The sequence below is a fragment of the Hipposideros armiger genome, unplaced genomic scaffold, assembly GCF_001890085.2.
Source record: "Hipposideros armiger isolate ML-2016 unplaced genomic scaffold, ASM189008v1 scaffold_572, whole genome shotgun sequence".
Taxonomy (NCBI): domain Eukaryota; kingdom Metazoa; phylum Chordata; class Mammalia; order Chiroptera; family Hipposideridae; genus Hipposideros; species Hipposideros armiger.
The window spans coordinates 599,473-627,403 of NW_017731922.1; the positions used below are offsets into that span (position 1 = coordinate 599,473).

A 27,931-nucleotide genomic window follows, 5' to 3' on the forward strand; every position below is an offset into this window, starting at 1 on the left:
ACCACAACCTCCAGCTTCTCCCGCGTCCCCCTTCCCCACCTGCAGAATGGGGCTGAAAAGGGCTGTGCAAGCGAATGTGTTTTATCAGCACAAAGCACTAGATGTCAGTGAGTCACTTTCATTATATTTATTATTTCCCTATGCTCATTTCGGTCAGGGTGGGTGTTTTCTTTAAAATGCTTTACCCCAAGCCAAAAGAACTCCACGCCCCCAGGCCCCTAGAGTGCGCAGCTGGCACGTGTCACCCTTGCAACATCTCTGGAAAGAAGGATGGGGTGGGCGGACAGGGCCTCCCCCAAAATGCTCCCCAGGCCAGCTCTGCCAGCCTCAGCCCCTCTGAAAACGAAACCACAACCAGAAAAGAGCAAAGCCGCCATTCCCGGGATCACGAGGCAGGGTTTGCAAGCAGCTTTCTCACTGGCAGCCTCCTCCGCTGTCATCTAGAGACTCTGCCCGCCTTCCTCTTCCCTTCCCTGGAGATCCTGGATGCTTCCATCACGAGCACTTTGGCCCCAAACAGCCTGGTTTCCCTGTGATGCTTCGATGTTCACAGCTCCCACATGTTGCCCAGCAGACCCAGAAGGCTCGCCCAGCTCACGCCAGCTGATTTTGGCTGCAGGCTCTTTCCCTACCACTCGCTGCCTCTACCCTGAGACAGTGCACTGGCCCAAGGGGTGTCCCTCCAGCCTCACCCTGGCTTGAAGGGAGTGGACCTCAGGGCCTGCAGCACACCCTCCAACACCTCTGCCTGCCAGTTCCCTGTCCTCACCCACCCTACATCAAATCCTGGGCTGTAGCAGCTCAGAAACCCCCTCACCAAGGCCCCCCCCGCCATCTCGCCTCCCCAGGAAGGACTGCTGGGAGCCCTTCTCCATCAGGATGCGGGGTGTGGGGAGGTGGCCCGACGGGCCCCTCACAAGTACATCTTCATGATCTCGTGTGTCGTGGGGCAGTAGCGGGCGTGGAGCTGGGCCAGCAGCACTCTGGACGTGGCCTTGAAGCGCATGCCCTGGCTTTTCTTGTTCCACACGTGGACGGCATAGGTGGCGTTCAGCAGCTGGGACAGCTCCTCGGGGCTGACCTCCTCGAAGTACTTCTTCCAGCTCTGCCAGGGGATGGGATAGAAGGCCTCACAGGGCAGGACGGTGACGCCACGGCAGGCACGGCTGTCGCCCAGGCTGCGGATAGAGCACCACTTCTTGAAGACTCGCGTGAGCAGCTGCGGGCCCTGGTGGCCCCAGATCCAGCTGTTGTAGTGGGCCACGAAGTCACGCATGCACAGCGCCATGAACTCATGGTGGCGCTCGAAGGCCAAGAAGGCACCGTTGAGGACGTAGCGGGACTGGATGCCCAGCGTGTTGGTTAGGTTCCTCAGGTTCTTGAGGACGATGAAGTCTGTGTCCAGGTAGATGCCACCGAACTTCCACATGAGCGCCAGCCGGGAGGCGTCCGAGAGCACGGGCAGCAGGTAGGGCTCCCACTGCCGCTGCACAGCCACGTACCAGGCCGCCAGGGGCGTGTCCCGGAACAGCTCCTCTAGGTCCAGTGGGAGCATCTGGACGTTCGGGAAGCAGCCCAAAAGCGAGAGGCCCAGGTGCCGGGGCAACGAGGCATTGCCGCCAGGGAGCCCCTTCATCAGAACCATCACCCGGGACTCGGGGTGGGCCCTGGCGGCCGACTCCACTGAGCACATGAACAGAAAGTTGGGGTTGGTCCGGTCTGAAGTCTCCAGGAAGAAGATGTTGCCTGGAGGGGGGCTGCTGGAGGGCAGTGGCGGGGGCGTCAAGCGGGGGCATGGAACGTCTACAGGCAGGTTAGAGAATTGTCCTTGGCTCCTGGGCTCCCCAACAATGTGCCAGTAGATCATGATGGAGACCAAAAACATGAACTTGAAGCTGATGATGAACAGGGTGCAGCCCCGCTGCCTCAGGACGCCCCGGAGCAGCCACAGCAGGCAGTCAGGGGGCCTGGACATGGTCTCTCTGGATGATACCAGGAGCTTCCAGCAGGAACCGGCTGGTCTGCAAAAGATAGCACTACATTCAGGCAGGCTGCTGGCATCCCGACCCAAGAAAAACACTCCCTACAAACAGCAGCCACAGCCAATGCCAGCCGACACTGGCTTCTGGAGCTCACAGCCCCATCTCCTTCCTCACCTGGAGGAAGTAGTTGGCCATGGACTGAGGTCTGGGCAGGTCCCTTTCATGCTCTGTGACACACCTGTGAACTCCCCAAGGACAAGGCCAGTGTCACCTACAACATGCGGCCACCAGGGGCCCTGGGCAGGATCTGGCACATGTAGGGGTTATCAGAAGTGATACCTGGCCAGGCCTACACACCTGGGCATACCAGGTAGGCAGCCCGTGATTTGAGACCCAGCACGAGTACCCCTCAGCTCCGTTCCGTAAATTAATCCTGGAGCTGATGGAAGAGGGCAGTCTGTTGAGCAGCCTTGGGGACTTTCAGCAGGAGTCGCGGGGCTCTGATGAGCTGGGGAGCCGGTGTGCATGCTCACTCACAGGCAGGACGGGTGAGCGCTAAGCATGTGGGGGTGCTTGCCAGGTCCTGAAGCCCTTGGTCTCGACATGCCAGGATCTCCTGGGCACCTGGCTTCCCCAGCCTCTGCCCGGGGCTGTGCTTCTCCTAGACACAGGTCTGGAGGAAAAGGGACACGGAGGCCACGCAGTATTCCACGACCTTGGCAAGTACTGTCCTTGGACCCTCACTCTCTCCTGGTGTTGCCCACCTGGCCAGCAGCCAGGAAGATTCCTAGGTGCCCTGCAGGTGGCTGGGAGGAACAAGATAGGCTTCGGCCTCATCCCCAAGGGTGGGACTGTGGGAATGCCTGGGACCCGTGGGACCCCAAGTCGGCCTGAACCAGCTGTACGACCGGGGGCAGGTCACTCAGTTCTCTGAGCCTTGATGTTCCTACCTGCAAGATAGGAATGCTGAAACCCACTAAAGGGTAGTATTCATTCATTCATTCATTCAATAAATACTGACTGTCTACCATGCACATGCTAGACCACCTTCTCAGCATTTCACACAAACTAACTTATTAAACCCTCACAGCCACCCAATGGGGTGGCAGTCATCACCCCCATTTTCAGGCGAGGAAACAGAGACGTCTGTAACTCATGCAGAGTTCCACGGCCGGCAAGCGGCAGGGCAGGAGTTTGAACTCGGGCCACCTGGCTCCAGGGTCTGTGCTTGCAAAACTGCACCATCCTGCCTGGGCGAGAGATGGCACAGCCAATGTGCAAATCTGCCTGATGCTTGGACGACTCATTGCACCCTGGCCTGGACTCTACTCACTATTAACAGAGTCCCGGCCACCATCTACTCTGTGCCTTCTAAGCGCAGTGCCAACTTCACACCCACTCCGGCCCACAGTAACCCCAGCAGGGTAGTTGCATCGTTTCTACTATGGAGGCCAGGAAACTTGGGCAGAAAGGGGTGGAGGGACTGGGCACAGCCTGGGGGCCACGGGGAGCTGGGGAAAACCCCTCCCCAGGACTCATGGGTCTCATGGCTGGAGAGTGGTGCCAGGAGCCTGGGACTTCAGTAATTGGGCCCAGCCTTTCCCCAGGGACATGCACGGGCAACCGTGACGCCATCAAGGGCTGGAACTGACCAGCCTGGGCGGCCCATGGTGGCGAGGTGGGGATCCGGGCAGCCTGGCAGGCCTCCTGCAGACACGCCCTGGCTCAGCAGCCAACCTTCTCTGCCAACACGAACACGGCCCTTCCACACGCTCCCCGCGCCTGCAAATCCATCTACAAAAAAGGATAAAAGACAGAGTGAGGTGGGTCTCAGGCTCTCGGAGGCCTGCGGCTCATTTGTTCATTGATTAGTTCACTCTCTCACTCAGCCGAGGGAAGAATTAGGTGCAACCCTGCCCTGGAGGGGGTGCTTAGCTTGTGGGGAGACCATCTGAAAAGAGACAAGGACAATATACTGGATGACAGCTGAAATGGAACAAAGAGGCCCGCAGAATTAGGAGAAGGTGGCTTCCCAGGGGAGGTGACACTTGATGGAAGGGAGTTGGCCAGATGGACCTCCATAAGCACCATGAGGGACCTGCACACTTTCTCTCTCCAGTGCTCAGCTCAGTGCCTGGCACATAGTAGGCAAACAGGAAATTCACTTACTGTCATTCATTCACTCACTCACTGACTCATTCACTCGGCAGCCAGGACACATTGAAAACACAAGTCAGGCCACGTCATTCCTCTGCTCAGGCCCTGAGTAATGTGGGAGGTCCACCAGGTCCTGTGTTTCCCCAACCTGACTTCATGCCCCACTACTCTCCCCATCATCTGATCTGCCCAGCCACACCTGGCCGCCTTGTTTTCTCAAACCTATCCCTCAATGCGGCCATTTCAGGGCCTTTGCACCTGCTGTTCCCTCTGCTTGGAACACTGTTCCCGCAGATGTTCACATTGCTCATTCACTCACCTCGCTCCCGCCTTCATTCAAAAATCATCTTCCCATGGGGCCCTCCATAGCCCCCCAAAAATTTCAACTTCCCCATCACTTTATAGTTTCTTGCTTTAGTCTATTCTCCCTGTACTTATTCTAACATACTGTACATGTTTATACTTGTTTGTGCTACTTGTTTGGAACATAAGCCCATGGGGACAGGTATATTTCTGTGTTTTGTATGTTTTGTTCAGCATCTAGAATAGTGCCTGGCTCTTAGTAGGTAGTAAATATACTACTGTAGGTGAGTGAGTGAGTGAGGAGCAAGTGAGTGAATAAAGGATCAATGAGTGATCGAATCAATGAATGATCAGTGAGTGAATTAATGAGTGAGTGAGTGAGTCAGCAAATCAATGAGTGACCAAATGAACCAGTGAGCACAGGAATGAGGAAACTGGGGGTCAGAGGTCAGGCGAGCTGCCTGGGACCCCCCACCCGCAACTGGATCCTGAATGGTGTAAACCACAGGACATGTCCGGCCCCCCGCCCCCCCCAACCCACACACACACACACACACACACACACACACACCTGCCCCACCCTTGTTTTCTCCTGCAGGGAGAGAGGCTATTCTGGTCATGAGTATTTTTAACCCAATGTGAACCACACTGAGGAGAGGACAGACAGTTGAAAGGAGCGAGGCCCCAGCTGCTCGGGGACCCCGTGGCACTGAGGTGATCTTGCTCCACTGTGGTGTGGGGAGGGCTCTGGGCCTGGTAGGGAGGCGGTTTGTGCCACCGAAGCCACGCCTGCCACCGTGGTTGAGGGTGCCAGATGCAAGCAGTACCATATTTGGTGCTGGAGCCCAAGACTCAGGAATAGAAACTCTGCACGGGGCCAAGTCGGCCCTAGCCCAATACCCGGGTGACCTCAGGCCCAAAGCATGCTCCTGGCCCCCTGGATGGGCCTCGCGGCTGGGGCCCACGTCCTGGTCCTGGTCAGAAAAGCCTGGCACATCATTGCCGCTGCTTCCTCCCGCCTCCGGGGCTCCTACATCCAGCCCTGCACCGGGGAGGCATTTCTAGTTAGCACATTAATTGTGGTCACGTCCCTATTCTAAGCCCTTCTGTGGCTCCCCAGCATCAGGACGCCCCAGGTCCCCTCTCAGGCAGGAAGTGAAAATGAGAAGTGCACAGCTGGTGGAGACAGAGGGCCACGGGCCTGACCAGACCCCTGATGGTCTAGCCTTCAGCATCAGCTCTGCAGGTCCCACGTCGGGAGCACTGGCATCAGGGGACCGGTTCAGGTCAAGGACAATTCCCCCTGGGGAACAGGTGTGACTCCTTCTTCCCCCACCCTAAGGAAGGTGCTCTCCCTGCCAGGGAAATGAATGCCTCATCCCGACTGGCCTCTGACAGGAAGGGGATACCTGGATTCATTTTGTCTTGCGGTATTTGGGACTGGGGACACAGTGGGGGACAGAGGAGGTAGCAGGGTCCACTGCATTCTTCTGCTCAGTAAGAAACCATCTGATAGTCAGAAGGGCCTGGCCTGGCAGCAGGTGGGGTCAGTGTGTCATCTTAGTTCAGTCTGACCACCACCAAGGGGGGCAGGTATGATTCGAGTCAATGCCAGCCCCTGCTCCCTTGTTTAACCTTCCAAAAAGTGACTTGTCCAAGGGGCCACAGCTAGTAGCACTGGGGCTGGGGTGTGCTTCCGGGTCTACCCTCTCCTGTTCCTGACTTGCTGTGTGACCTCGGGAAAGTCCCTGGACCTCAGGTTCCTTTTTCACAATGGAGAGGAGACTAACCACATATTCTAACCATGGGGACACAGGGCATATGCTGAGCAACCTCCTTGAAAAGTTAACATACGAGCAGGTACCTGAGGCTCGAAGAAGCTTGAGGTGCCTGGGGAAGACTGCCAGGCCAGGAAATGGCATGGAACATGGAATTCTAACCCAGGTCCCTCCTGAGAGCTTCCGAATCCTGCTTGAAGGGTCTGCTGTCCTCCCCTCACCAACCTTTCAGGGCACAAATGAATCTATTATTTCTACTCAAGAAGTAAAAGTGTCAGTTATTAGAAGGCGATGATGACTTTTAAAAAAAAAAAAAAAGGCTGTTTTCAGAGCAGAGGTTACAAAAATGTTCCTCTAAGGTGTTCCAAAGCCAGGAACCGAGCAGGCAGCAACTTGCCTTCCGGGGGAATATTACAAACAGAAAAATTAAGGAGGGGCGACTTCTTTTTCCAATAGGAATAAGACAGCAATAAGGAATAAGGCAGATTCTTGGTTTGGAATCTTCCCTCTTCTGCTGATGTCACAAAGAGCAACAGGGGAAAGAAATAAAGAAACCACAAGCTATAGCTTTAGGAAAACCAGGAGTGAGGAAAAACCCATAAACTCCAAATCACAGGCAAGTGTGGCCCAAAGCACCTGAGGCAGCAGGTGCAGCAGTGAGGTGGGGGAGAACCGTGTGCAGAAGGGAGGCCAGCAGTGGAAGATCTGAATGAACCAGGGGGGCTCATGGCTGGAGGCCGGTTGCCTCTGGTACCAGGTTAGTTCTGAGAGGCAAAAGAGGAGTGGACCCAGAAAAGGGCCATATTTTAAAGGCACAATCCATTGCCATAAAAACAGAGGAGGGAGCCTTTCAGCAGAGAAAACAAGAGAACCATGCTGGCCTCTCTCCCAGTTTCCACTGAAACCTCTTGTTAATGGCTGGTCCAGGAAAATTCAACCAATTCATATACAGACAAAAAAAAATTGTGAAAGAAATAAACACAGCACTCATACAAAGAGGCTACAAGAATGAGAAAAAACAACAACAAAAAAAGAAGCACTAATGTTCCCTTATGTACATAGAAAATTCACTATAGAGATATTACCATAAAACAAATAAAAATTCTAATCCAAATTATAGAATGAATGAAGAAAAAAGACTTGAAAAATTCAAGCTTGAAGGAAGAGAGAGAGCTAGAGAAGAAATGGGATAGACCAGGGGTCGGCAAACTTTTGAGACGGAAGAGCCGCCAGGAGTCGGCAAACTGCGGCTCGTGAGCCACATGCGGTTCTTTGGGTACATACATGTGGCTCTGAAATAAAATTGAAAATGAAAATAAAACTATCATAGTTTCATTTATAATATTACTTTAAATTTTCCTTATTTGTAAAAATATATTTATGGCTTTCGAATAATTTTTAAATGGTTGTGAGGGACAGGATTGGCTCTTCCAGGGGTTGACAAACTTTTGAGACGAAATGTACCCAAAGAGCTGCATATGGCTTGCGAGCTGCAGTTTGCCAACCCCTGGGGTAGACAAAGTGATGGAAGACATGAGGACCAGTGAGAACTGACAGATCTCAGGAAAGAACTAAAAGAAAAAGACAAAAACATTTCAGAAGCGAAGACCACACTACAAGAAACACAAGGGAGAATAGACTCCATACAAAGTATAGTAAGAGATAATAGAGATTAAATTGAGAAAAATAAATGAAATAAAAAAAGAAATGGTCAACGAGATCAAAGAATTCCAGAAGAAGAAAAACAGATAGAGAAGATATGTAAAGGAGATCCAACAAGCGTATAACTAGAGTTTCGAAAGATGAAAACTAAAACAATTGAACAGAATATTTAAAATCACAACTCAGGAAAACTTTTCTGAAATGGGGCAGACTTGATTTCGTGAATTAGAGAACAGCAACCCAGAATGATAAATCCCAAGACATAGTTTAGTAAAACTACGGGACTTTAGCAATACAAAAATAAATCTCGGGGCAACTACGCGTATACAAAAAATCAAGCCATCTATGAAGGAAGAGAATCGGGCTGGCATCAGACATCTCAGCAGCAACATTCAAGGACAGAAGATAGTGGAGTATACCCACACGATCGCCAAGGAAGGAAAGTGTGAGGCAAAGGCTAATCTGCAGCTGAGCTGTTCTTTAAATATAAAGGTTATACACCAGTTGTTTTGAAGTATAAGGACACAGGCAATATTGTTCCTATAAGGAAAACTGAGGAATAAGCTTCAACCAATCAAATGGTTGAGTAAGTTCAGTAAGAGGACTATATATTAAACTGCAGATTAAAAAATAAAAAAGGCTTGGCCATAAAAAAGATGAAATACTGCCATTCGCGACAATATGGATGGATCTTGAGATTATCACGCTAAGTGAAATAAGTTGAGAACCATATGACTTCACACATATGTGGCATATAAACCGAAAGCAACAAATGAACAAGACAGACAAAAACTCACAGATACTGAAAACAGTTTAGTGGTTACCAGAGGGTGGGGGGGAGGGGTGGTAGAAGAGGGATAAAGGAGACAGAGGGAGAACTGAATTTGGGTGGTGAACACACGATGCAATATATAGATGATGTATTACAGAAATGTACACTTGAAACCTATATAATTTCACTAATCAAGGCTACCCCAATAAATATAAAAAATTTAAAAGATAGCAATAAGGATGACAGAATGGAGTGGCATGTCATATAGTCAGACAATGTAGAAAATAATACAGATAACAAAAAGTTGGTAGGGAAGGGGGAAAGAAGGTGTGAAGTGGAACGCGCTTGGTCGCTGCCTCATCTTCAATTGCTCGGGGTAAAAGCTAAAACATCAAATAGTAAAAGTTTAAGCATATTTATAGTACAAAGGTGACTAATAAGAAAGATAATAATACCCTATTTTGTTGAATCTAATAAGATGAATTGTTAGGTACCACTAAAAATTTTTTTTTAAATGCTGCTGATTAAACAATGTCCCATTGCTTTCTTATTGTATAACATTTTTATTCTGAAAGAATTCTTTAGTCAGACTTCTAAATCACCTATCACTCCTGTGCACATGTAAGAAGAAAAATAAGTGAAATAAATCGGGTAAGGTGTTCCTGAAACTTTGTCACCTTTAAAAACCCAATTCTTCTGAATGACTTCAATTCAATGTCACCGAGGCCCGCGTTTTCCATAGTCTGATCTGTACCATCCACTGTGGGTGATGCAGCATTTCTTAAAACAGTGCTTCACTCTAGTGTCCAGAATTTTCTTCCAAGATGCTGAAACCTCTTCTGCAGGTTTTCATGTCATCGTACGGGTAGGCAATAGCAACTGTCATAAACACCACGTGACTAAGAGCCTCCAAAGGCATTAGAATAAAAATACAAAACAGGGCTGGCAGAGTGGCTCGTTGGTTAAGAGCTGGCTTGGGACACCAGCTCAGAGCAGCAGGGCCCCAGTTCGGATCCCACATGAAGGCCAGTGGCGCTACAGTTAAGATGGTGAACAACAGCTCAACCTGGAGCTGGGCTGCTGTGAGTCACGGTGACAGCGTAGGCTGCAGTGAGGCTGGCAGTGGGCTTCCATGAGCTACTGTGCGTGGCTGGCAGCCGGCAGCCAGTGTGAGCTGCCAAGAGCCGTCGTGAGCGGCCGTCCAGAGGCCGGTAACCCATCTCCCTCACCCGAGAAGAGCGCAATGATAATACCAACATGGGCCAGTGAAGCAACGTCCTCCACAACTAGACTGAAGAACAAAAAGGGCAGCAACTTGTCTGTTCCCCTTCCCCGACTCCCCAATGCTGTTTCCCTCCCCCAATTTCCCAATAAAAATCTTTAAAAAGGAAAAAAAAAGAATATAGCTCTCCCACATGCACAAAGACATACATGCACATACACACACAATATGATACAAAGAAAACCAGACATCTGCCGTATCAATAAATATAAATAGGCTTATCTCACTGATCTTAAAAAACAAAGATTTTTAGTTTAGATCACAAGCAAAACCCAGGTGTATCCTGCATTCAAGAGACAGACATCAAACAAAGTGGTTTAGAATGGTTAAAATAAAAGAACAAGCAAAGGTATAAAGACAAATACAAACAAAAGCAAAGCTAGAGCCATAATATTAATATCAGACAATGAAATTCAATCCAAACATCACTAAATGAGCCAAATGAGCCAAAGAAGGGCCATTTATAATGCTAAATGGTATAATTCACGAGGCACCAAATAACACTGCAGCAATTTTCAGGAAGGAGAAATTGCAGAGATACTAGGATAAATAGATTGGAACCACTAATAAGAGATTTTAATTCAGCTCACTGAGCCCAAGAAACATTAAGTAGATGAAACATAAATACAAATTCAGAAGACCTAAATAAAATAATCAGTAAGGTACTATAATATATCAAACTCTCTATGCTAACAACAGATAACGTACTTTCAAGAGTGATAGAACATTCATGAAAACTGAAAACCTCAACATCTCAAAATATAAAAAATATAGACATTTATGATCAGAAAGCAGAATGACTAGAAATTAATTTAGAAGTCTGAAAATTTAAAAAAAACAAAAACAAATCTCATGGACAATTCTCAAGTCAAAAGGGAAATACAAACTGAATTTGTAGGATTTCTAGAAAATAACCAATGTCAAAATACCATGAACCTGAAGCTATAGAATACAGCTGCAGCAATAATCAGAAAAATATTTATGGCTTCCAATACATGTAACAATGACAACGGAATAGATAAAAATACATAAAGCACCAGAGTAAAAACATTAGAAAAGGAACCATAAAATAAACAGAAAGAATAAGGAAAGAATTATTAAAGATTAAAGCAGAAATGAATTAGGAAACATATAAGTAGCAGAACTAAGAAATATGGCAAAATATGGCTCTTTGGGAAAAAAAAATTCAATGAAATATATAAACCAGGGCCAGTCGAGTGGCTCAGTTGGTTAAGAGCTCACTCAAGAATGTGAGCTCTGAGCAACAGGGTTGCCAGTTCGATTCCCGGCCTGAGCTGAGCTGAGCTGCCAACAGCTGCCAACAGGTGGCAGGGTGGCTCAACTAAAAGAAAAGGAAAAAAATATATATATATATCATCATTAACCTAATTTTATTTATTTATTTATTTTTAAGATTTTTATTGGGGAATTGGGGGATGGGAACAGCACTGGGGAATCAGGGAAGGGGAAGAGACAAGTTGCTGTCGTTTTGTTCCTCAGTCTAGTTGTGGAGGATGTCGCTTCACTGGCCCAAGTTGGCACCATCATTGCACTCTTCTAGGGCGAGGCAGATCAGTCGCCAGCTTCTGGACGGCTGCTCACTGCGGCTGCTGGCCGCTCACGCTGGCTGCTGGCTATACACAGTAGCCCATGGCAGACCACTGCAGCAGGGGCTGCAGCCTACACCGTCGCCGGCGACTCATGGCAGCCCAGCTCCAGGTTGAGCTGTTGTTCAGCATCTTAGCTGTGAAGGGCAGTGTCACTGGCCCTCATATGTGGGATCCGAACCGGGGACCTCTGGCGTCCGAAGCCAGCTCTTAACCATCGCGCCACTCGGCTGGCCCCCATTAACCTAATTTTAAAGAAAAAGGGAGTAGGGGGCTAGGGAGAAAACATCCAGTGCAAACGAAAAAATGCCAAATGGGAAAGTAACCAAAAAAGTAGAGGGAAAAAAATTTTCAATCATAAGACAGTACTTTGCAAATAAAATTTAAAAACTGATAAAAGTGATTTCTAGACAAATATAAGAAATCAAGACACTTCCTGGAAGAGATAGATCACCTAAATAGGCTTTCACATAAGGAACAGAATTATAAAAGAGCATCAAGAAACAAAAACACCACAGCAAGATATTTTTAGAGGAAAATTCTAGCAAACATAAACCACAAAAAATCCTTTGAAGTGTTCAATAGCGAAATTTAAGACAGAAAACTTAAAAAAATTTTTTGATAAAAATTTCCTATTGCTATTTTCATAAGATACTACTGTGTACCTGGACAAGTCAAGGGAAACTATTGAAAAACTACAAATAATAACAGAATGCTGGAAAGTGGTAGGACACAGATGCACACACGCGTAAATATAAACAACAAGCAGAAGATATAATGAGAAAGAAGAGTCCACTTCCAACCACCACTGCTGCACTACTTAGGGTTCAACTTAACAAAAGATGTTCAAAATGGATGTGTGCAGAAATTTAAAGTCCCTGAAGAACACAAAATAAAGCTGATCAAGTGGAAAGACACACTATGTTTTTGGATAGAAGACTCAGCAGCTTCATAATCACGTCAGTTTTCTCTAAGCTGGTTTATAAATTGTATGTGATTCTGGAATTCGACAAATTGATTCTAAAGTTCATATAGAAAAATAAGCCAGAACCTACAGGAAAACTCTGAGAAGGAGGAACAAATGAGGAAGGCCTGTCCTTTTAGATATGAAACCATCCTATAAAGTTTCAATAATTAACACAGCATGGTCATATGAACAGACAAACGGGGCAATGAGACAAAAAGCATCACAGAAGTAACGTGGTACTTACACATCCGATAAAGGCTGTGTCTCCAATCAGTAAAGCAAATGCATCTCTTAACACAGATGCTGAGACACTGAGTGGTTGCTAGGGTAAAAGATAAGCTGCATTCAACCTCAGAACACACCCCAGGATAAGCTCCCAAGTAAAATAATATAGCCCATAACAATTTAGAACAAAACACAGGTACATTTCTTTATAACCTTCGAGGTGGGCAAGTTTGCTGAACCATGTATGAAATCCAGAAGCCATAAAAGAAAACACGAACAAACGACTCCCTGAAAGAAAAAAAACCTCTCCATGCCCTCCCCGCAAAAACTACCATCAGCAAGAAAGCCAAAACAGAAGTGACAACTTGGGGTAACTTTTGTGCCTCTCAATCCCAGACGTCTAATGTTCCTAACCTAGAAAGAGCTCCCAGAAAACAAAGAGAAAAAGACCAACAACCCAAAAGAAAATGGGCCAAGGACACTTCCCACACGTGCCCAAAAATGACCCTTAAACACACAAGCAAGATTGAGGACCTTTCTGAAAGAGGAATGCAAATGGAAACACTCAGATGGCATCCCTCACCTGTCAAATGGGCAGAAAGCCAGGACTCAGACACAGTCTTCTGGCGGGGCACTTTGCTGGGAGGCTTGCCCAGTGGCACCGCTCCAGGGCGAGGGCAAGTGAGCCACATCTATCAAAGTTACACAGACATCTACCCCCTCACCGCGCAAGCCCACTCTGCCACCTTATCCTACAGATGAGTGACATTTGTGCAGGTCATAGGTTTGTTTGCAATTGCAGCCTATTAGAAACAGCCCCCAGGGTCTTTCCTGAAGGGGCTGATTAAATACACAATGACACACAGATAGCTTGGAAAACAACGTCAGCTGGCAGGGTCCAACGTCTAGTCCCAGGTGGCCGGCGCTGACCCTGGCACATACATATTTTTTGAAGGAATGAGTCAATGACCCCTAAACTGCCCCCAAAAGCCAGGACCAAATGTGGTGAGGGACCCAGGGGAGTGCCATTTGCAAACTGTAAACTGTGAGTGATGCAGATTACAACTGTGAGAAAATGGAGTTGGCTTGTCCTGCCTGACCATCTGAGGGTGCAAAATAAGGTTACATGCCTGTGACGCTTCATATGCAAGTACCTGAGTCTGCACCTGTCCCAAGAGAGGAAAGGTGACCTTCCCAGCACTGCATGGCTAGTAAATGTGGGAGCAGGATTTGCCCCCAAGTCTCAGACCCGCCTTCCTTTCCTGAGGCCCCCTGCCACGGTCACTCCAGCTCTGCACTGGAGGCTGGACTAAAGAGCAGGAGGTGGGCTTCAGGCTGAGCTCAGGGAGCAGTAAGTCACCATGAGTCCGAACCCCCACACACTTGGGCACGTGCACTTGCACACCAGGACCTCCCGTGGTGCCAGGGTGGCTGAGTGTGGACGAGCTTTCTGTACTGGTCACTAGCAGGGGAGCCTGTTTGTCAGATGAAATCATGCCCGGCAAAGGAAGAACAGGCATCTAGAAATTCTGGCCTGAATTAGGAGTCCTGAGTTTACTCTACTTGGAAGAAAATTCCCATGTTGCCTCACTGCCTCATTTTTTTTTTAACTGCATTAAAGATTAAAAATCATTGGCAGCAAAAGCGAGTGCCACCCCACCTCCCACCTCCAAACACAGACAGAGCACTGCTAATACTGGGTGTTTTATTCGTAACAGTCTCTGCTAACTGGATATTGCCTGAGCAAGGGGCCTGGTTTCTATTTTCTACACACCTCCTCTGTGACCTTGGAGTATGACCCCTTCCCGCCCCCAATCCTGAGCCTCAATTTCTTCATCTATAAAATAAAGAGCTCAGGAAGGACAACGTCTAAGCACACTTCCAGAAAGCCCTTCCTAATCTGGTCTCTCTGGCACCAGGTCTGTCCATTTCATAGGCAGTAGTCATCACTGACCTCTCCAGAGAGGGTATCTCAGAGTCACTTGCCCCTTGGTGCCAGGCCAAGAGCACAGACAGATAAGGCCAGAGCAATGACAGTTCATGGGTAAGAGGGTTCTTGCCCAACCTGATACAAACAGTCATCTTGGGGAGAAACTGGTCAAGCCCGTGGCCTCACTCCCAGCACTTTGGATCATTCATTCAACAAATGCTTGAGCACCTACTATGTGCCAGGCCATGCTCCAAGGTCTGGAAATACACACAGCAGTGAACAAAGTAGACAGTCTTTGGCTTCATGGAGCTGACATTCTAGTGGGAGAGAATTAACAAGTAAATACATCAGGAGAGAAAACGAGCTACAGAGAAAAATGCGGCAGAAAAATTGGGCTGCGAGGACTGGGGGACGGGGTGCTATTTTACACAGAACCGTTGGGGATGGACACTCTGAAAAGCTGACATTTGTACCGAGACAGAGGGGGCAAACCATAGCTGTGTGTGTGTGTGTGGGGAAATTGGTGAGTGCAAAGGCTCTGGGGGGCCGTGTGCCTGAGGTGTTGATGGAACAGCAGAGTAAGCAAGGCAGGAAAGGAGGGTACCAGGAGAGGAGGTCAGGGAGCTAGTGGGGAGACTTGGCCATGGAGCCTTGAGGGTCATCAGAAGGACTTGTCTCTCTGGGGACGGTACCACTAGGAGACGCTGAGGGGGAGAGGGCTACAGTGTGACTTATATCTTAAAGACATCTTTCAGATCTGGCTGCGTTTTCAGAGTAAACTACAGGGGACGTATCGCAACAAAAAAATCAATGAGGTGACCGTGCTAACCCACAGGAGAGGGAGGTGTAGGGCAGGAAATAGGGGGAGAACCTCTCTTCTTTCCATCTCCCGTCAGCTCACAGCCACAGTGCATGCAGTTCTGGTCTCTTCGTCTTTTTCCATCTGTCTCTATCTCGGGACCCACCACCCAGCCTCCACCCTGTCTTCCTACCTCAGCCCCACCAGGAGGCCCCCACACCTCACAATACTGAGGGCTTGTGGGCTCCTCCCCTCAGCCCCTGCCCCTCTCAGCTCCACAATTTCCAGACCAGCCATCCAGCTCTGGGAATTCCAGGTTTCTGCAATGTGCTCTTTTCCTCTTCCCCAAATAATCCCTCCCTCCCCTGCTCAGGAACTTCCTAAACACAGTAGCCAAGGACAAACCACGTGGCAGGCACCCTCCCAAGCACCATTAGCTCTTTCACCTCCTTTCCGCTTCCTGTCTGCCACTATGGCCCCATTTCACAAATGAGAAAGCAAAGGGGGTGCAGAGAGGAAAGGAACTGTCCCAACACTGCATGACTAGATAATGTGGGAGGCAGGATTCTGCATCTCGGTACGTCTGCCCCAAGTCTCAGACCCTCCATCTCCGTGAGTCTCCCCTGATCTAGGTCAACAGAGCAGCCACCTCCAGGAAATCGCCTGGACCTCGGCACAGCTCCCACCATGGGCTGTGGGCTGGGGCCCCAGTGCTGCACCTGCTGGCACACAGTAGGAGCTTGTGACTACCTTCCAAATGAGTGGGTGTGTGAGCACACTCACCCCAAACCCTGGGCCTCACCTAGGCTACAGGCAGCCGCTCGGGCCCCCTGGGGTGAGTCTTGCTGGGAATGACCAGGGTGAATTTGGCCTTGGACTGAATGGGGAACAGAGGAAATTGGACGCTGAGTTAAATGCTGCCCACCCTGCCCGAGACTGTAAATGACATTGAATTTGGGAGGGCATGGCACACAGCAGGCACGCCATAAACATGCGATACCCAAGTGATGGGGGATAAAGGAAAACAATCCTGATACTCTCAGTGCCTTTGAAAACGATGGTAAAAACTTGAAAGGAAAACCAACTCTTCCCTGTTGCTCAAAGCCACCAGGTTCTGGGAATGCTACGCTTCTGTGATGTGCAATCCCCTTCCCAGTGTCGCTCTCAGCCCCTCCCTTGCCCAGCAGCAACCATCATAGGGAAGAAGAGCTGCCGCTGGCCAAGAACCCGCTAAAACGCTCTCTTGGCTTTATTCCGGGCTGTGAGGGTTACGGGTGATTGTCGCTGTCTTCACACCGTGGAGTATTGTCTGTGTATTTCCACGACGCACATACATTTAGCTGACGACGGTGGGACGAGGGCTGGTCGGGCTGCCTGCTCCCAGTCTTGATAGAGAGGCTGAGTGTGTGCGCGTGGGGTGGTCCAGTCACCACCCTGCGGTGACACCTCCTGCTTTGCTTTTTATCTTGAGGACAGCGTGGAGCCCCTGAAGGCTGGTGGGAGGGACATGTGACGTGTCAGTCTTCCCGTGGCCTTGGCACAGAGAGCACCTCTGTCAGCATCTCACTGCAGGCTTTCTGGTCCTTTTCCATTAACGTGGAGCCGTGTTTACACAGAGCCGCGTACAGGAGACACACAAAAAGAGGTCCTATTACACGTGCTGCTCTCACTTCACCCGTTTCCCATCTTGGCTTCTGGAAGTGTGGTTTCCATCTTTTTCTCTTTTGTAGACAACGCCGTCGTAAGGATCTTATTAGCAATCGCATCTTTTCTGAGCACCTCATTCGTTATTTCTATAGGACCAGTTCCTAGAAATGAGCCTCCTGGATCCAAGGAAATGGAATTTAAGGCTTTAGATGCAGATCACTAATTTGTCTCCAGAAGGTTTTAAAAAGTCCACGATGTCTCCGGTGTCGGGGTGTGCTCCCCATACTCTCATCATGGGGAGGGAGGCATATGCTAATATTTATTGAAAGCTTCCTGTCAGGAGTGGAGCTACGTGATTTAAGAACAATGGTGTATATTTTCCAAGGGCTTACCGTGCACGGCCACTGGTCAAAGTGGTTTTCATGCAGGAATTCGCTTAATCGTCCTGAGAAAACTGAGGCACAGCTGGGAACCAAACACCCTTTGCTAGGCAAAAGGAGCCTACCCGGGGCCCAGCCTAGTTCACCTGGGACGGCACTGGGGCAAGTGGCTCAAATCTCATGTGACAAAGAGGCACTTGACTCCAAGTCTCAGCTTCCTCATCCGTAAAACGGGAATAACAGCACAGGATGGCTGAGAGGGTTAAATAAAGTGTCTGGCACCTAGCGGGGGCTCAGTTGCTGGAATCCTGCCCACTGTCCCCAGCTCAGGGTGTTGCCTTGAAGACCAGTGGGAAGGAGCAAATGAAGCCGAGAGACAAATGGAGGGTTGGGGGACCTCTCTGGGCTGCGTCTACATCTGAGACAATGGCTTCTGCTCCTTCAAATCAAGCCTGTTCATAGAATGGAAAGGCTGCTTTTCCTGTTTCCCTCTTCCATGCCTGTCCACCCAGCTACCTGTTTGCCACCTCAGACTCTGCACCGGTGTGACATCAGAGAAGGCTGTGTGCTTCTGCTGGGGTCGGCTCCTGGTGGGCAAGAAAGAGTGCATGTACAGGAGTGGGGTGTGTGGTCACTGGCCCAGAAAGGAAGTGGGGCTCTCCTGGTCCCGTGGCCAACCCCACTTCCACTGCAAGCTCTTGGACCCACTGGGGTCTGTCCAGAGGGAAGACAAACAGAGGCGTACAGGAGAGGAAGGGACATTCACCAAGTTCCAGAAAGAATGAGATGGGTGTCACTTCCCAATAGCCGCTAGAAACAGAAGCTTGGAGAGAAAAGTGATTCTCAAGGCTCTGCAGTTGGTGAGGGGAGAGCCTATTTTGAACCCAGCCCTGACACTCATCAGCTGACTGACCCTGAGCAAGGTACTTTCCCTCCCTCCCAGAATCTGCCAAAGGGGTGATAACACCAAGGAGGATTCCAGGGGACAAGGCCAGCAAGCAGCACTGGGAGCTGGGGACCTTGGGCCCAGGACCCTTCCTCCCACTGAGGCTTTTCTGCCTCCGTCTCTACAAAGACCAAAGCCAGTTTATAAGGTGTCTGAGCCCCTCCCTGTTACCTGCTGACCTCACCAGCTCAGAAGGCCCCTGTGGACCAGGGCTGGGCACCTCCCATCTCCCGCATCCTCTGGGACCTCAGGCCACCCACCTGCCTTTGCTCCGGGGGCCTCAGCCACTCGTCTTCCGCCTCTTTCCCATCTGCTCATAAAAATCTCCCTTATCAAAAAGCACACACACAGATAAAGTAAAATAAAATTTAAAAACATGCTCCTCAAACACACCAGCATCAACGAAAATAAAAGCTAAGCCACAATCTGTGAGAAAATCTTGGCCACAAAGAGATGGGATAAGTAACTCACTAATGAGACCAAACAAATGATAAATACACAGAGAACCTGATCATTCATACTCTTTGACCCAGTAATTTCATTTCCAGGAAATAATGAGCAACACACACTGACAGCCTGAGGAAGCACGGACAGTCCCTCTGGGAGCCGGCTCGGGACAGCCCTTCTGAGGTTCATATGCGCTGAGTACCAAGAAACATCCAGCCACATATACAAATGCAGTATTCGGTGGAGTATTATCTAAAAGAGTCAAATATAAAAAAAGCCCAAAATGTCAAATGAGACCCATGAACTGACGGTGACGTAACAACATGGAAGTGTTGAAAAATATAAAAAACAATGTTTGAGAGAGGTGAAGAATTTGGAACATTTATATAGCCAAGAGACTCAAATGACTAAAAAAAGTGTTTTAAAAGTCTGGCAAAGAGGGACATTTTAACAATAGGTATCTCCAAGTGATGGAACTATGGAATCTTCCCCCCTAGTGAGCACCTACGGCTCCAGGCAAGGATGGATTGACAGCTGGAAGTTGTGGCCACACCTGGAAAGTATCCTATTAAGAGGAAGTGCATTCCGGAGAGCACAGCCAGTAGAACTTGGGTGGCCAGGTCCATGGTGTAGCTAAACACCCGACCCTGGGGGAAAGAGAACCAGGAGGGGGCAGCAGCTGGGGGGAGGGGCGGGGGGGGTATGCTGGCCGGGGAAAGGCTGCTCCCACACTTCAAGCTTCTCTTTCTCATTCGCCCCTTCTTCCATTTGCTGCAAATGTCTGGGTCTCACTGTGCCCTGGTCCCAACCCAGACTTTGGGGAGGCGGCACCCCTGCTGCCCTGGGTGCTTGCAGCTCAGCATTCAGGACCCCCATGGCTGGGTGGGTTTGGAAATTGCCGGCTGGAGCTGATGTGGTGGGTCACAACCTCCTGGTGTTCTGAGTAAGCCGAGAGATTCTGCCAACCTTGACACACACACACACACACACACACACACACACACACACACACACACGGGGCTCTGGGGACATCACACACACATCGGGAGCAACCCCACCAACGTAGGCTGCTAGAAGGCTTCAATTGGCACAAGGAAACAAAACGCATTTTTAAGAATTTCCATTTCCGAGTCTGTCCTCTAATACTGAGCTGTCCTAGCAGACAAGCAGGGACAGGCACCGAAGGCCTAAGAGGAAAAGGAACAACAGACGATTCCATCTAGACCCTTCCTTTCTATTCCTTTGTATTTGGGCCTGACCTGGCGACTCCCCCCAGGGGATCAGGGCTGTGGGAACACGGAGTGCAGGCGTGAGCATGGGGGGGTGTAGTCCCGGCCAGCCTGGGCCCTGCCATGTCACCCTGGGCGGTGTGGCTCCCCCCTTCTTTGGGAGGAGGTGACAAAGGGAAAGTCCTTGGGCAGCTGGAGGAGAGGGCAGGAGGGCCAGAGGGGGTCACACCAGGTGCTCCAGGGTATCTGGTGAATGATGGGATAAACGGCTTTCCGTGACTCCCACGGGCCCGAATGCAACAATCACTCAGTATTTGGGGGAGACGGAACGGGTATCCTCCTGAGAGAGGGGTGGTGGCAGGGGAGCTGGCTTTTAACCCTCGCAGAGCCAGAGGCTCAGCTGCGTCTGGCAAGACGGTGGGGACTTCTACCCTCAGGTGTCAAATGAGGAAACGGGCCAGGGGGCTCCCCCGGCCGCGAAGAGACGTGGACTCCGAGACCGGCCCTCCCCGCAGCACATCACAGCTCCCCGTTCACTCCATCCTCCCCATCTGGAGAAGAGGGAGGGAGCCAGGCACGCCGGAAGGAGGGGTCGTCTGCAGATCCGGATCCTGAGAGGCAGCGGAGGCCCGACTTCGCGACTTCTCAGCTCTCGCTCGGGCCGTTCCCTCCACCTGGAGGGCCCCTGCCCGCCTCGGGGCGGCCACAGCCTCAGCATCTCCGGCCCCGGCAGCCCGCCCCACCGCCGGCCGCTCCCCACCGCTCTCCCTCCAGGGCCAGGGGCGAGCGCAGCCCCGCGGCCGGGCCTCCCGGGACGACTCCGCGGCCCCCAGACAGCGCGGCGCTCCGAACCCCAGGTCGCGGCGCGGGGCGGGCGGCGCCGGGCTTCCAGCCCCCACGACCCTCGCCCCCCGCGGTGCCCGGCCCGGGCGGGGCTGCTCCGGGGGCTCCGGGGCGGGGCAAGCCTCCCCGAGCGGGCCGGGCTCCCGCGCCAGCCGCCCCACTCAACTTCGGGGAGCAGCGTGGGGGCGGCTGCGGCCGAGCACCGCCGCGCCCGGTCAGCGCGCACTCAAGTGCCCCCTCGGGAACAGGTGGCCCGGGCAGCGGCCGCGCTCTCCCAGCCCCGTCCTTCTCGGAGCGCCCCTCCCTGCCGAGGCCGGGGCGTCCCCAGCCCAGCGTGCCGGACCCCCACACCCACGCACCCTCCGCACGGTCCCTGTACCTCCGGCTCCCGAGGCGGCTGGCGACGGATAACGTCGCCCCCGAGCCCGGCCGGCGGGAGCGCCGCCCCTCCGGCCCGGGGCGTGGTCAGCGCCTCGCCCCGCCCGCCCCGCGCCCCTGCTGAGTCCCGGTGTCCTCAGCCCGCGGGTCCTCCTCGTCCCCGGCAGGTGCTGCACCATCCCCAGCCCTCGGGCCGGCAGGTATGGAGTGCACCCGGGGTCTCCCTGCCGCCAGCTCTGTGGGTTTACAAGCCCATTTCCCCCATTTCACAGGTGAGAAGACTGAGGCTCCATGCGGTTAAGGAACTTGAAGGTCACACAAGTGAGAAGGGGAGGTCAGTGTAAGTGACTGAACCAGGGCTTGCCTGTTGCCGCCGCCCAGAATACATTTATTACCCTCCCTCCTCAGCTGACTGGTGCCCAGTCAGAAAATGGAGACCCTCCCTGCCAGCTCCAGGAACAGTCCGGCACTTAGTACGTGCGCTGTAATTATCCTTTGAATGAAGAAATCAGAAGACAATTCCCGCCAGGACCAGGCTGACCCCACACCCCCTCCACTTGTCAAGATCCCACGCTTCAAGCCAACACTGACCCAGCAATTCTACCCCCTCTCCCCACTTCCCTCTCCATTCCACAGGCTGTTCCTTCTCTCATCTTACAATTAAAACAAGTCAACAAAACCCCTCCTAGGACCCCTCTGCCCCCTCCAGCTATTGCTGCCTCACTTTTCTTCTTCCCTTTATTCAAAAGCTCTGCTGGAGTTGTCTCTGCACCCTGTCTGCAGTCTCTCTTCCCTTTCTCCCCTGCACCCTCTCCAGTCCAGCTCCTGCCCCTTTCTCCCCACGAATCCGCTAAATCTGTTATTTTTGGTCCCCAGTGATGTCCATGTTATCAGGTCTGTGCGGAGTCTCCACCTTTGTCTGATTGGTCCCTCCAGTGGTACTTGTCACGGCTGCCGGCTCCCTCTTCTCGGAAACACCTTCCCGGACACCATGCTGGTCCGTCCTCCTCCTCCCTGGCCAACCCCCATGCTCCTTTGCAGACCCCCTCTCCTCCCCATGCTCAGCTCTTGATCTGCTCCTCCCCGCCCCACCCTGTCACACTGCCCCCTGGCTTTGAAGACATCTGTCAGTTGATGATGCCCAAACGTGGCCAGGGCCACACTTCTCACTCCACCCCGAGTCCAAGCCACCAGACTCTCCCAGGCTGAGTGCAGGGATCCCTCTCACTGGTATTCCGCCTCCCCGACACCCCGCTCCAAATAGCACCAGAGGGATGGCAGTAGAGCCAGGTCAGGTCACATCCCTCCCCTGCCTCACTCTGACCTCATCCCCTTCTTCTCTATCGAGGACTCTGCCCGGCCACACTGGCCTCCTTGCTGGCGCTCACCCCCGCCCCCCACTCCCACTCCTCTGCCTGGAACAGCCTTGCCCAGGTATTTACACAGCTCTGTCCCTCACCTCCTTCACGTTCAAGCTTCAATGTCAGCTTCCCGGATCCTGTTTCAAACTGGACATGCCCATCCTGCCTTGACTTTTCACCATACACTTATGTGACATGCTTTATGTCTCACGTATGCATTTATTTTATTGCCAATCCCCTGTACTAGAATGCGAGCTCCACAGGGCAGGGGTTCCTGCTGACTTATTCCCTGCTGTGTCTCCCTCCTGGAACAGTGCCTGAAACAGAGTAACCAGGCACGCAACAAACATGTGTGGAATGAATAAACCTGTACCCTTTCGCTGCTGATAATACTCTCGATACATTTTCTTTCTATTGACGTTTTAATTCCAATAGATACTTAAAAAAATATATTTTACTGGGGAATTGGGGGAGGGGAACAGTGCTGGGGAATCGGGGGAAGGGGAACAGACAAGTTGCTGTTGTTTTGTTCTTCAGTCTAGTTGTGGAGGATGTGGCTTCACTGGCCCAAGCTGGCACCATCATTGCGCTCTTCCTGGGCGAGGCAGATCAGTCGCCGGCCTCTGGACGGCCGCTCACACTGGCTGCCGGCCACACACAGTAGCTTATGGCAGCCCCCTGCAGCAGGGGACTGCAGCCTACGCCCTCGCCGGCGACCCACGGCAGCCCAGCCCCAGGTCGAGCTGCCATTCACCATCTTAGCTGCAGAGGGCAGTGTCACTGGCCCTCATATGTGGAATCCGAACCGCGGCCCTCTGGCATCCCAAGCCAGTTCTTAACCAACGAGCCACTGGGCAGGCCCTCCAATAGATGCTTTTTAAAAGGAAACTTTGTATTACTGCCCTAGAAGGAACACCACTACCACTGACCTAGAATAGGAGAGTAGTAAAATTGAGAATAAAACAATGTTCTAAGGCTCTGGGGAGCCCACTGCCTGTCTGAAGGCTGAGCCCCCTCCTGCTGACCCTTGTTAAAAAGTGAGACCACAGGTGGTGTAGAGAGATAGTCAAGGCAGGCCAGCACCCAGTGAAGACTCGCCCCTGGACCTAAACAGGGTGGATTAAAAGAGAGTTGAGAAGGAAATGGCTTTCTTTTGGTCGTCATCACTTGAGCTATGGCTAACACCACAAGCTCTTTCTGGCTCCCCAGGCAAGAAACTGCATGTTAAGGTGAGTAGAGTTTGGAAATTGAGTTTACCTCACTCCGAGGGTGCAATGGACGCTGAAAACAAATTCCTTCTAGTCTGACCTGGCCTGGCTGTTGGGGAAGCCTGGGGGGAAGGCATGGAGGAAGAGGGCATGCCCTGGCCTCAGTTTACCCGCCTGTAAGCTGCTGCTGGGGACACAGAACCTGGCCACCCTGAGTCTTGTAGACGCCTGGGAAGGAGGTGTGTCCTCTCTCTCCTGCAAGGGCTGTGGCTGTACACTCTTTCTCGTGGACCAGGAGTGGGGAGTGTGTAGACTGGAGCTCCACGGTGTCTCACCACCACATGAGGGACGGGTCTGCTTCAGAATAGAGCCCACCCGGGAGGCTGAGCCGTGGGACACAAACACAAGGGCACGGGGTCTCCCAGAGCCTGTGTGCCCACTGGGCTGCCTGAGCGACCCTTGGACTTGCCCATCATACACTTTGGTTTAACCAGATGGGCTAGATTCTTTTTTCCTTGTACATAGAAGAACCCTAATTGACACACTTCTCAACTTCTGGCACTTTCTGCTCCACCCGTAAGCAAGCTGGAGCCTCTCCCATCTTAGTAAAGAGGACAAGGAAAAGCAACACGCACACACACACACACACACACACACACACACACACACACATAAACATACACAAGCTGCCCCCGTGACCTCCAATTCTCTCTTCCCTTCAGCCAGGAGTCTCAAAAGAGACACCTCCACTTGTTGTTTCTCATCCTTCCCTTCCTAGTCTCCCTTGTCTATTCTCATCTGCTTCCTGTCCCCTACTGAAGATGGGGGCTCTTGTCACAGTGAGCCACCTGTGGCCAAACCCTGTCAATATAGGATTAACAACAATATTGTTAACCTTTGTAACAAAATCACAGGCTGAAAGAATTTACTGTAACCTTATGACCTTAAAAACATAGGAGTATTTCCAGCTTTGTTTCTGACAAGAGTGGCCCCAAAGCCACAGTAACTTTAGCCCCACTCCCCTGCCACGTCTCATGGGCATCCCAGTGCCCAGACTTTGGTCTCTAAAACCTTCTCCACTAAAGGAGACCAGAATTCCTTGGAGCATAAAAAAAAAAATTAGAATGGTCCCGAATGTCCTGTTATGGCCAGGAAATAAGGCGACCCTCAGAAATTTTAGGGGAGCAAAGAAGAGACAATGGAACAATCAAAAGTTTTCTCCAATGCTAGCCATGCTGTATAATATGAGTATCAAAAATTATTGGGCCGGCCGAGTGGCGCGATGGTTAAGAACTCGCTTGGAATGCCAGAGGGCCCCGGTTCGGATCCCACATATGAGGGCCAGTGACACTGTCCTCCCCAGCTAAGATGCTGAACAACAGCTCAACCTGGAGCAGGGCTGCTGTGAGTCGCCGGCGAAGGCGTAGGCTGCAGCTCCTGTGGCAGTGGGTTGCCATGGGCTACCGTATGTAGCCAGCAGCCAGCGTGAGCGGCCAGCAGCCGCTGTGAGTGGCCGTCCAGAAGCCAGCGACTGATCTGCCTCACCCGGGAAGAGTGCAATGATGGTGCCAACTTGGGCCAGTGAAGCAACGTCCTCCACAACTAGACTGAAGACCAAAAAAAAAAACAGCAACTTGTCTGTTCCCTGTCCCCCAATTCCCCAGCACTGTTCCCATCCCCCCAATTCCCCAATAAAAAAAAATCTTTTTAAAAAAATTATTAATTGACAGGTTGGCTGAGTGACTCAGTTGATTAAGAGTTGGCTTGGGAGCGCAATCTCTGAGCAGCAGGGTCGCCGGTTCGGTTCCCACATGGGCCAGTGACACTGCCCTCTACAGCTAAGATGGTGAACAATAGCTCGACTGGGAGCTGGGCTGCCATGAGTCGCCGGCGATGGCGTAGGCTGCAGCCCCTGCTGGAGTGGGCTGCCATGAGCTACCAACCGTAAGTGGCCGACAGCCAGTGTGAGCAGCCCGCGGGTGGCAGCCCGCGAAGAACCGCCATGAGCCGCCGTGAGCCGCCGTGAGCAGCCATCCAATGGCTGGCGACCGACTGCCTCAGCCAAGAAGAGAACAATGATCATAATAACCAACATGAGCCAGTGAAGCGGCGTCCTCCACAACTAGACTGAAGAATAAAAAAAGACAGCAACTTGGGCCAGTCGAGTGACTCAGTTGGTTAAGATTTGGCTTAAGAGCGCGAGCTCTGAACAACAGGGCCGCCGGTACGATTCCCACATGGGCCAGGGACACTGCGCCCGAGCTGAGCTGTCGCTGAGCTGCCAACAGGTGGCAGGATGTCTCAGCTGGTGTAACAACAAGATTGCCTGTTCCATGGTGGGCTATGCCCACCCGCAACTAAGACTGAACTCGGCACCTTGAGCTGAGCTGCTGCGCAGATGGGTCAGTGGATAGAGCTCATGCTCTTAACAACAAGGCTACTGGTTCGACTCTGGCATGGCATGGTGGCTACGCCCACCTGCAACTAAGATTGAACACAGCACCTTGAGCTTAGAGGCCACAAGCTATGGACTGGCGCCCTCCACAACATGAGCCCTTCACAATGAACATTGAAGAACAAAAACTTGGCTGGTCCCCTCCCCCAATTATCCAATAAAATCTTAAATAATAATAATAATAATAAAAAAGACAGCAACTTGTCTGTTCCCCTCCCCGAGTTCCCCAATAAAATCTTTTAAAAAATTATTAATTGAAATAATTATAGTTAATTTGAATAAGTTCACTCTGTGAAAGGTTACGGCTCTAATGAAGAAAGTTAACATAAAGCATTTAAAGAGAGTTGTAACATAAGCAAGATGACTATCATATGACGTGTTTGCATTTGTATAAATCTTAATAAGTTGGGCTGTGTGTTTTGTTTCTTTTATTGATGTTAACAAATTAGAGAGGCATGTTTGCTTTATCTGTGTAATAAGAAAAGCATACTCGCAGCTGTAGGCTGGGCCCTGTGGGGGCAGGAACCACACCAAGGAAAAGAACAGACCAGCAGCCACTGGTGGCCAGAGAATCGCTGGATGAACGAGGCTCCTTCAGACACACAGCACAGTGGTCACCCTCTGTTGTTCAGGAGAAGGAAGGTTCAACAGAGAATGTCCAAACTGATTAACTAGCCAAGTGTCCCCCCAGAGAGAGGCAGCCAAGCCCTGTGTCCCAGCCAAGGACTAGGGTCAAACATCCAGATGGAGTGACCTTAGCTTGTCTTGGGAGATTATCACAAACATGAGAGGGTATCCAAATTCCACCACCAAAGCCCCAGGGAGAAACCAAAGCAAGTACAACAAAATCCCCGAGAAGAAGCAAAAACAAGGCTGGAAGGGATGCAGACATGAATGGTGCCTGGCCGTGACATTTTAGAAGAGTTTTAAGTATAAATGTTATAACAGGACTGTTCTCAGATCTAACCATAAGGAACCTGTAATTGCAGTTTAAATTGTTGACGGGGATTGACTTAATCAAGTTTGTTATCAAGGTTGGAATACTCAAGAAAAACTGGATTTCTAAGTTTCGTTTATGAGTTGGAAGATCTTTAAGGAAGTCCTCATCTGTGGCTGTCCCTTCTAGGAACTGAGATCTCTTAATAGTAATACCTCGATCAGCAAATGCAGTATGTGTGTGGGGGGTCAGGCTGACTCTGACTTCTGGTGGCATTTGACAGTTGACCATGAACTCTCTGTGCCCTTGGCCTCCTGCCCGCCTGACTGGCCATTCTGTGGAGGACGCTTGGTTCCCAGCCCAGCCCTCCCATACTGGCGTCCCTGGGTCCTTTCCCAGGACCCTCTCCCTTGCCCTGCACGTTGCCCAGGTGGTCTCATGCATATGTGGCCTGGCCTCCATCCCACCATGGCCCCCTCCCAAAGCTGAGCCCTAGTCCAGCCCTCCAGGAGCCACTGGTTCCCGTTTCAACCTCTTGAAATGGTGACATCGACCCTCTTGGGCCCTCATCTGCCCGCGCCGCCCTGATCCAATCAACCACCAACTCTTACCAATTGCACCTCCTCTGTGTCTTCT

General features: G+C 51.1%; 2 protein-coding genes across 12 annotated transcripts; one reads left to right on the plus strand and one right to left on the minus strand.

Moving 5' to 3' along the window:
- Nucleotides 1–94: 94 nt before the first annotated feature.
- On the minus strand, nt 95–27,931 carry A4GALT (alpha 1,4-galactosyltransferase (P1PK blood group)). 5 transcript variants are annotated; one of them, XM_019624033.1, is made up of 3 exons: nt 27,907–27,931; nt 3,635–3,776; nt 95–2,021 (listed from the first exon to the last, which is right to left on the minus strand). In XM_019624033.1, the coding sequence occupies exon 3, from the start codon at nt 1,973–1,975 to the stop codon at nt 914–916; it is 1,062 nt and encodes a 353-aa protein (XP_019479578.1). In that variant the 5' UTR covers nt 1,976–2,021; nt 3,635–3,776; nt 27,907–27,931; the 3' UTR covers nt 95–913. The 5 variants fall into 5 exon arrangements, with proteins under 5 accessions (XP_019479578.1, XP_019479573.1, XP_019479575.1 ...); XM_019624028.1 differs by lacking the exon at nt 27,907–27,931 and adding an exon at nt 21,336–21,404; XM_019624030.1 differs by lacking the exon at nt 27,907–27,931 and adding an exon at nt 21,316–21,378.
- Nucleotides 19,622–23,069, plus strand: LOC109371483 (translation initiation factor IF-2-like). Of its 7 annotated transcripts, none has more exons than XM_019624034.1 (5): nt 19,622–20,362; nt 20,551–20,970; nt 21,607–21,674; nt 22,211–22,331; nt 22,683–23,069. In XM_019624034.1, the coding sequence occupies exons 1-5, from the start codon at nt 20,237–20,239 to the stop codon at nt 22,887–22,889; spliced, it is 942 nt and encodes a 313-aa protein (XP_019479579.1). In that variant the 5' UTR covers nt 19,622–20,236; the 3' UTR covers nt 22,890–23,069. The 7 variants fall into 7 exon arrangements, 3 of the variants coding, with proteins under 3 accessions (XP_019479579.1, XP_019479580.1, XP_019479581.1); XM_019624035.1 differs by having other exon boundaries at nt 21,607–21,668; XR_002121886.1 differs by having other exon boundaries at nt 19,622–20,970; nt 22,211–22,768; nt 22,943–23,069.

What these genes read in the sequence shown, in the direction of transcription:
- A4GALT (XM_019624033.1), bottom strand. Translation starts at nt 1,975, where the DNA reads ATGTCCAGGCCCCCTGACTGCCTGCTGTGGCTGCTCCGGGGCGTCCTG.
- LOC109371483 (XM_019624034.1), top strand. Translation starts at nt 20,237, where the DNA reads ATGTCACCCTGGGCGGTGTGGCTCCCCCCTTCTTTGGGAGGAGGTGAC. An exon ending in CGCGGCGCTCCGAACCCCAG is followed by an intron (nt 20,971 to 21,606) that starts GTCGCGGCGCGG and finishes CCCATTTCACAG; the next exon opens with GTGAGAAGACTGAGGCTCCA. An exon ending in CCTTCCCGGACACCATGCTG is followed by an intron (nt 22,332 to 22,682) that starts GTCCGTCCTCCT and finishes TTCTCTATCGAG; the next exon opens with GACTCTGCCCGGCCACACTG.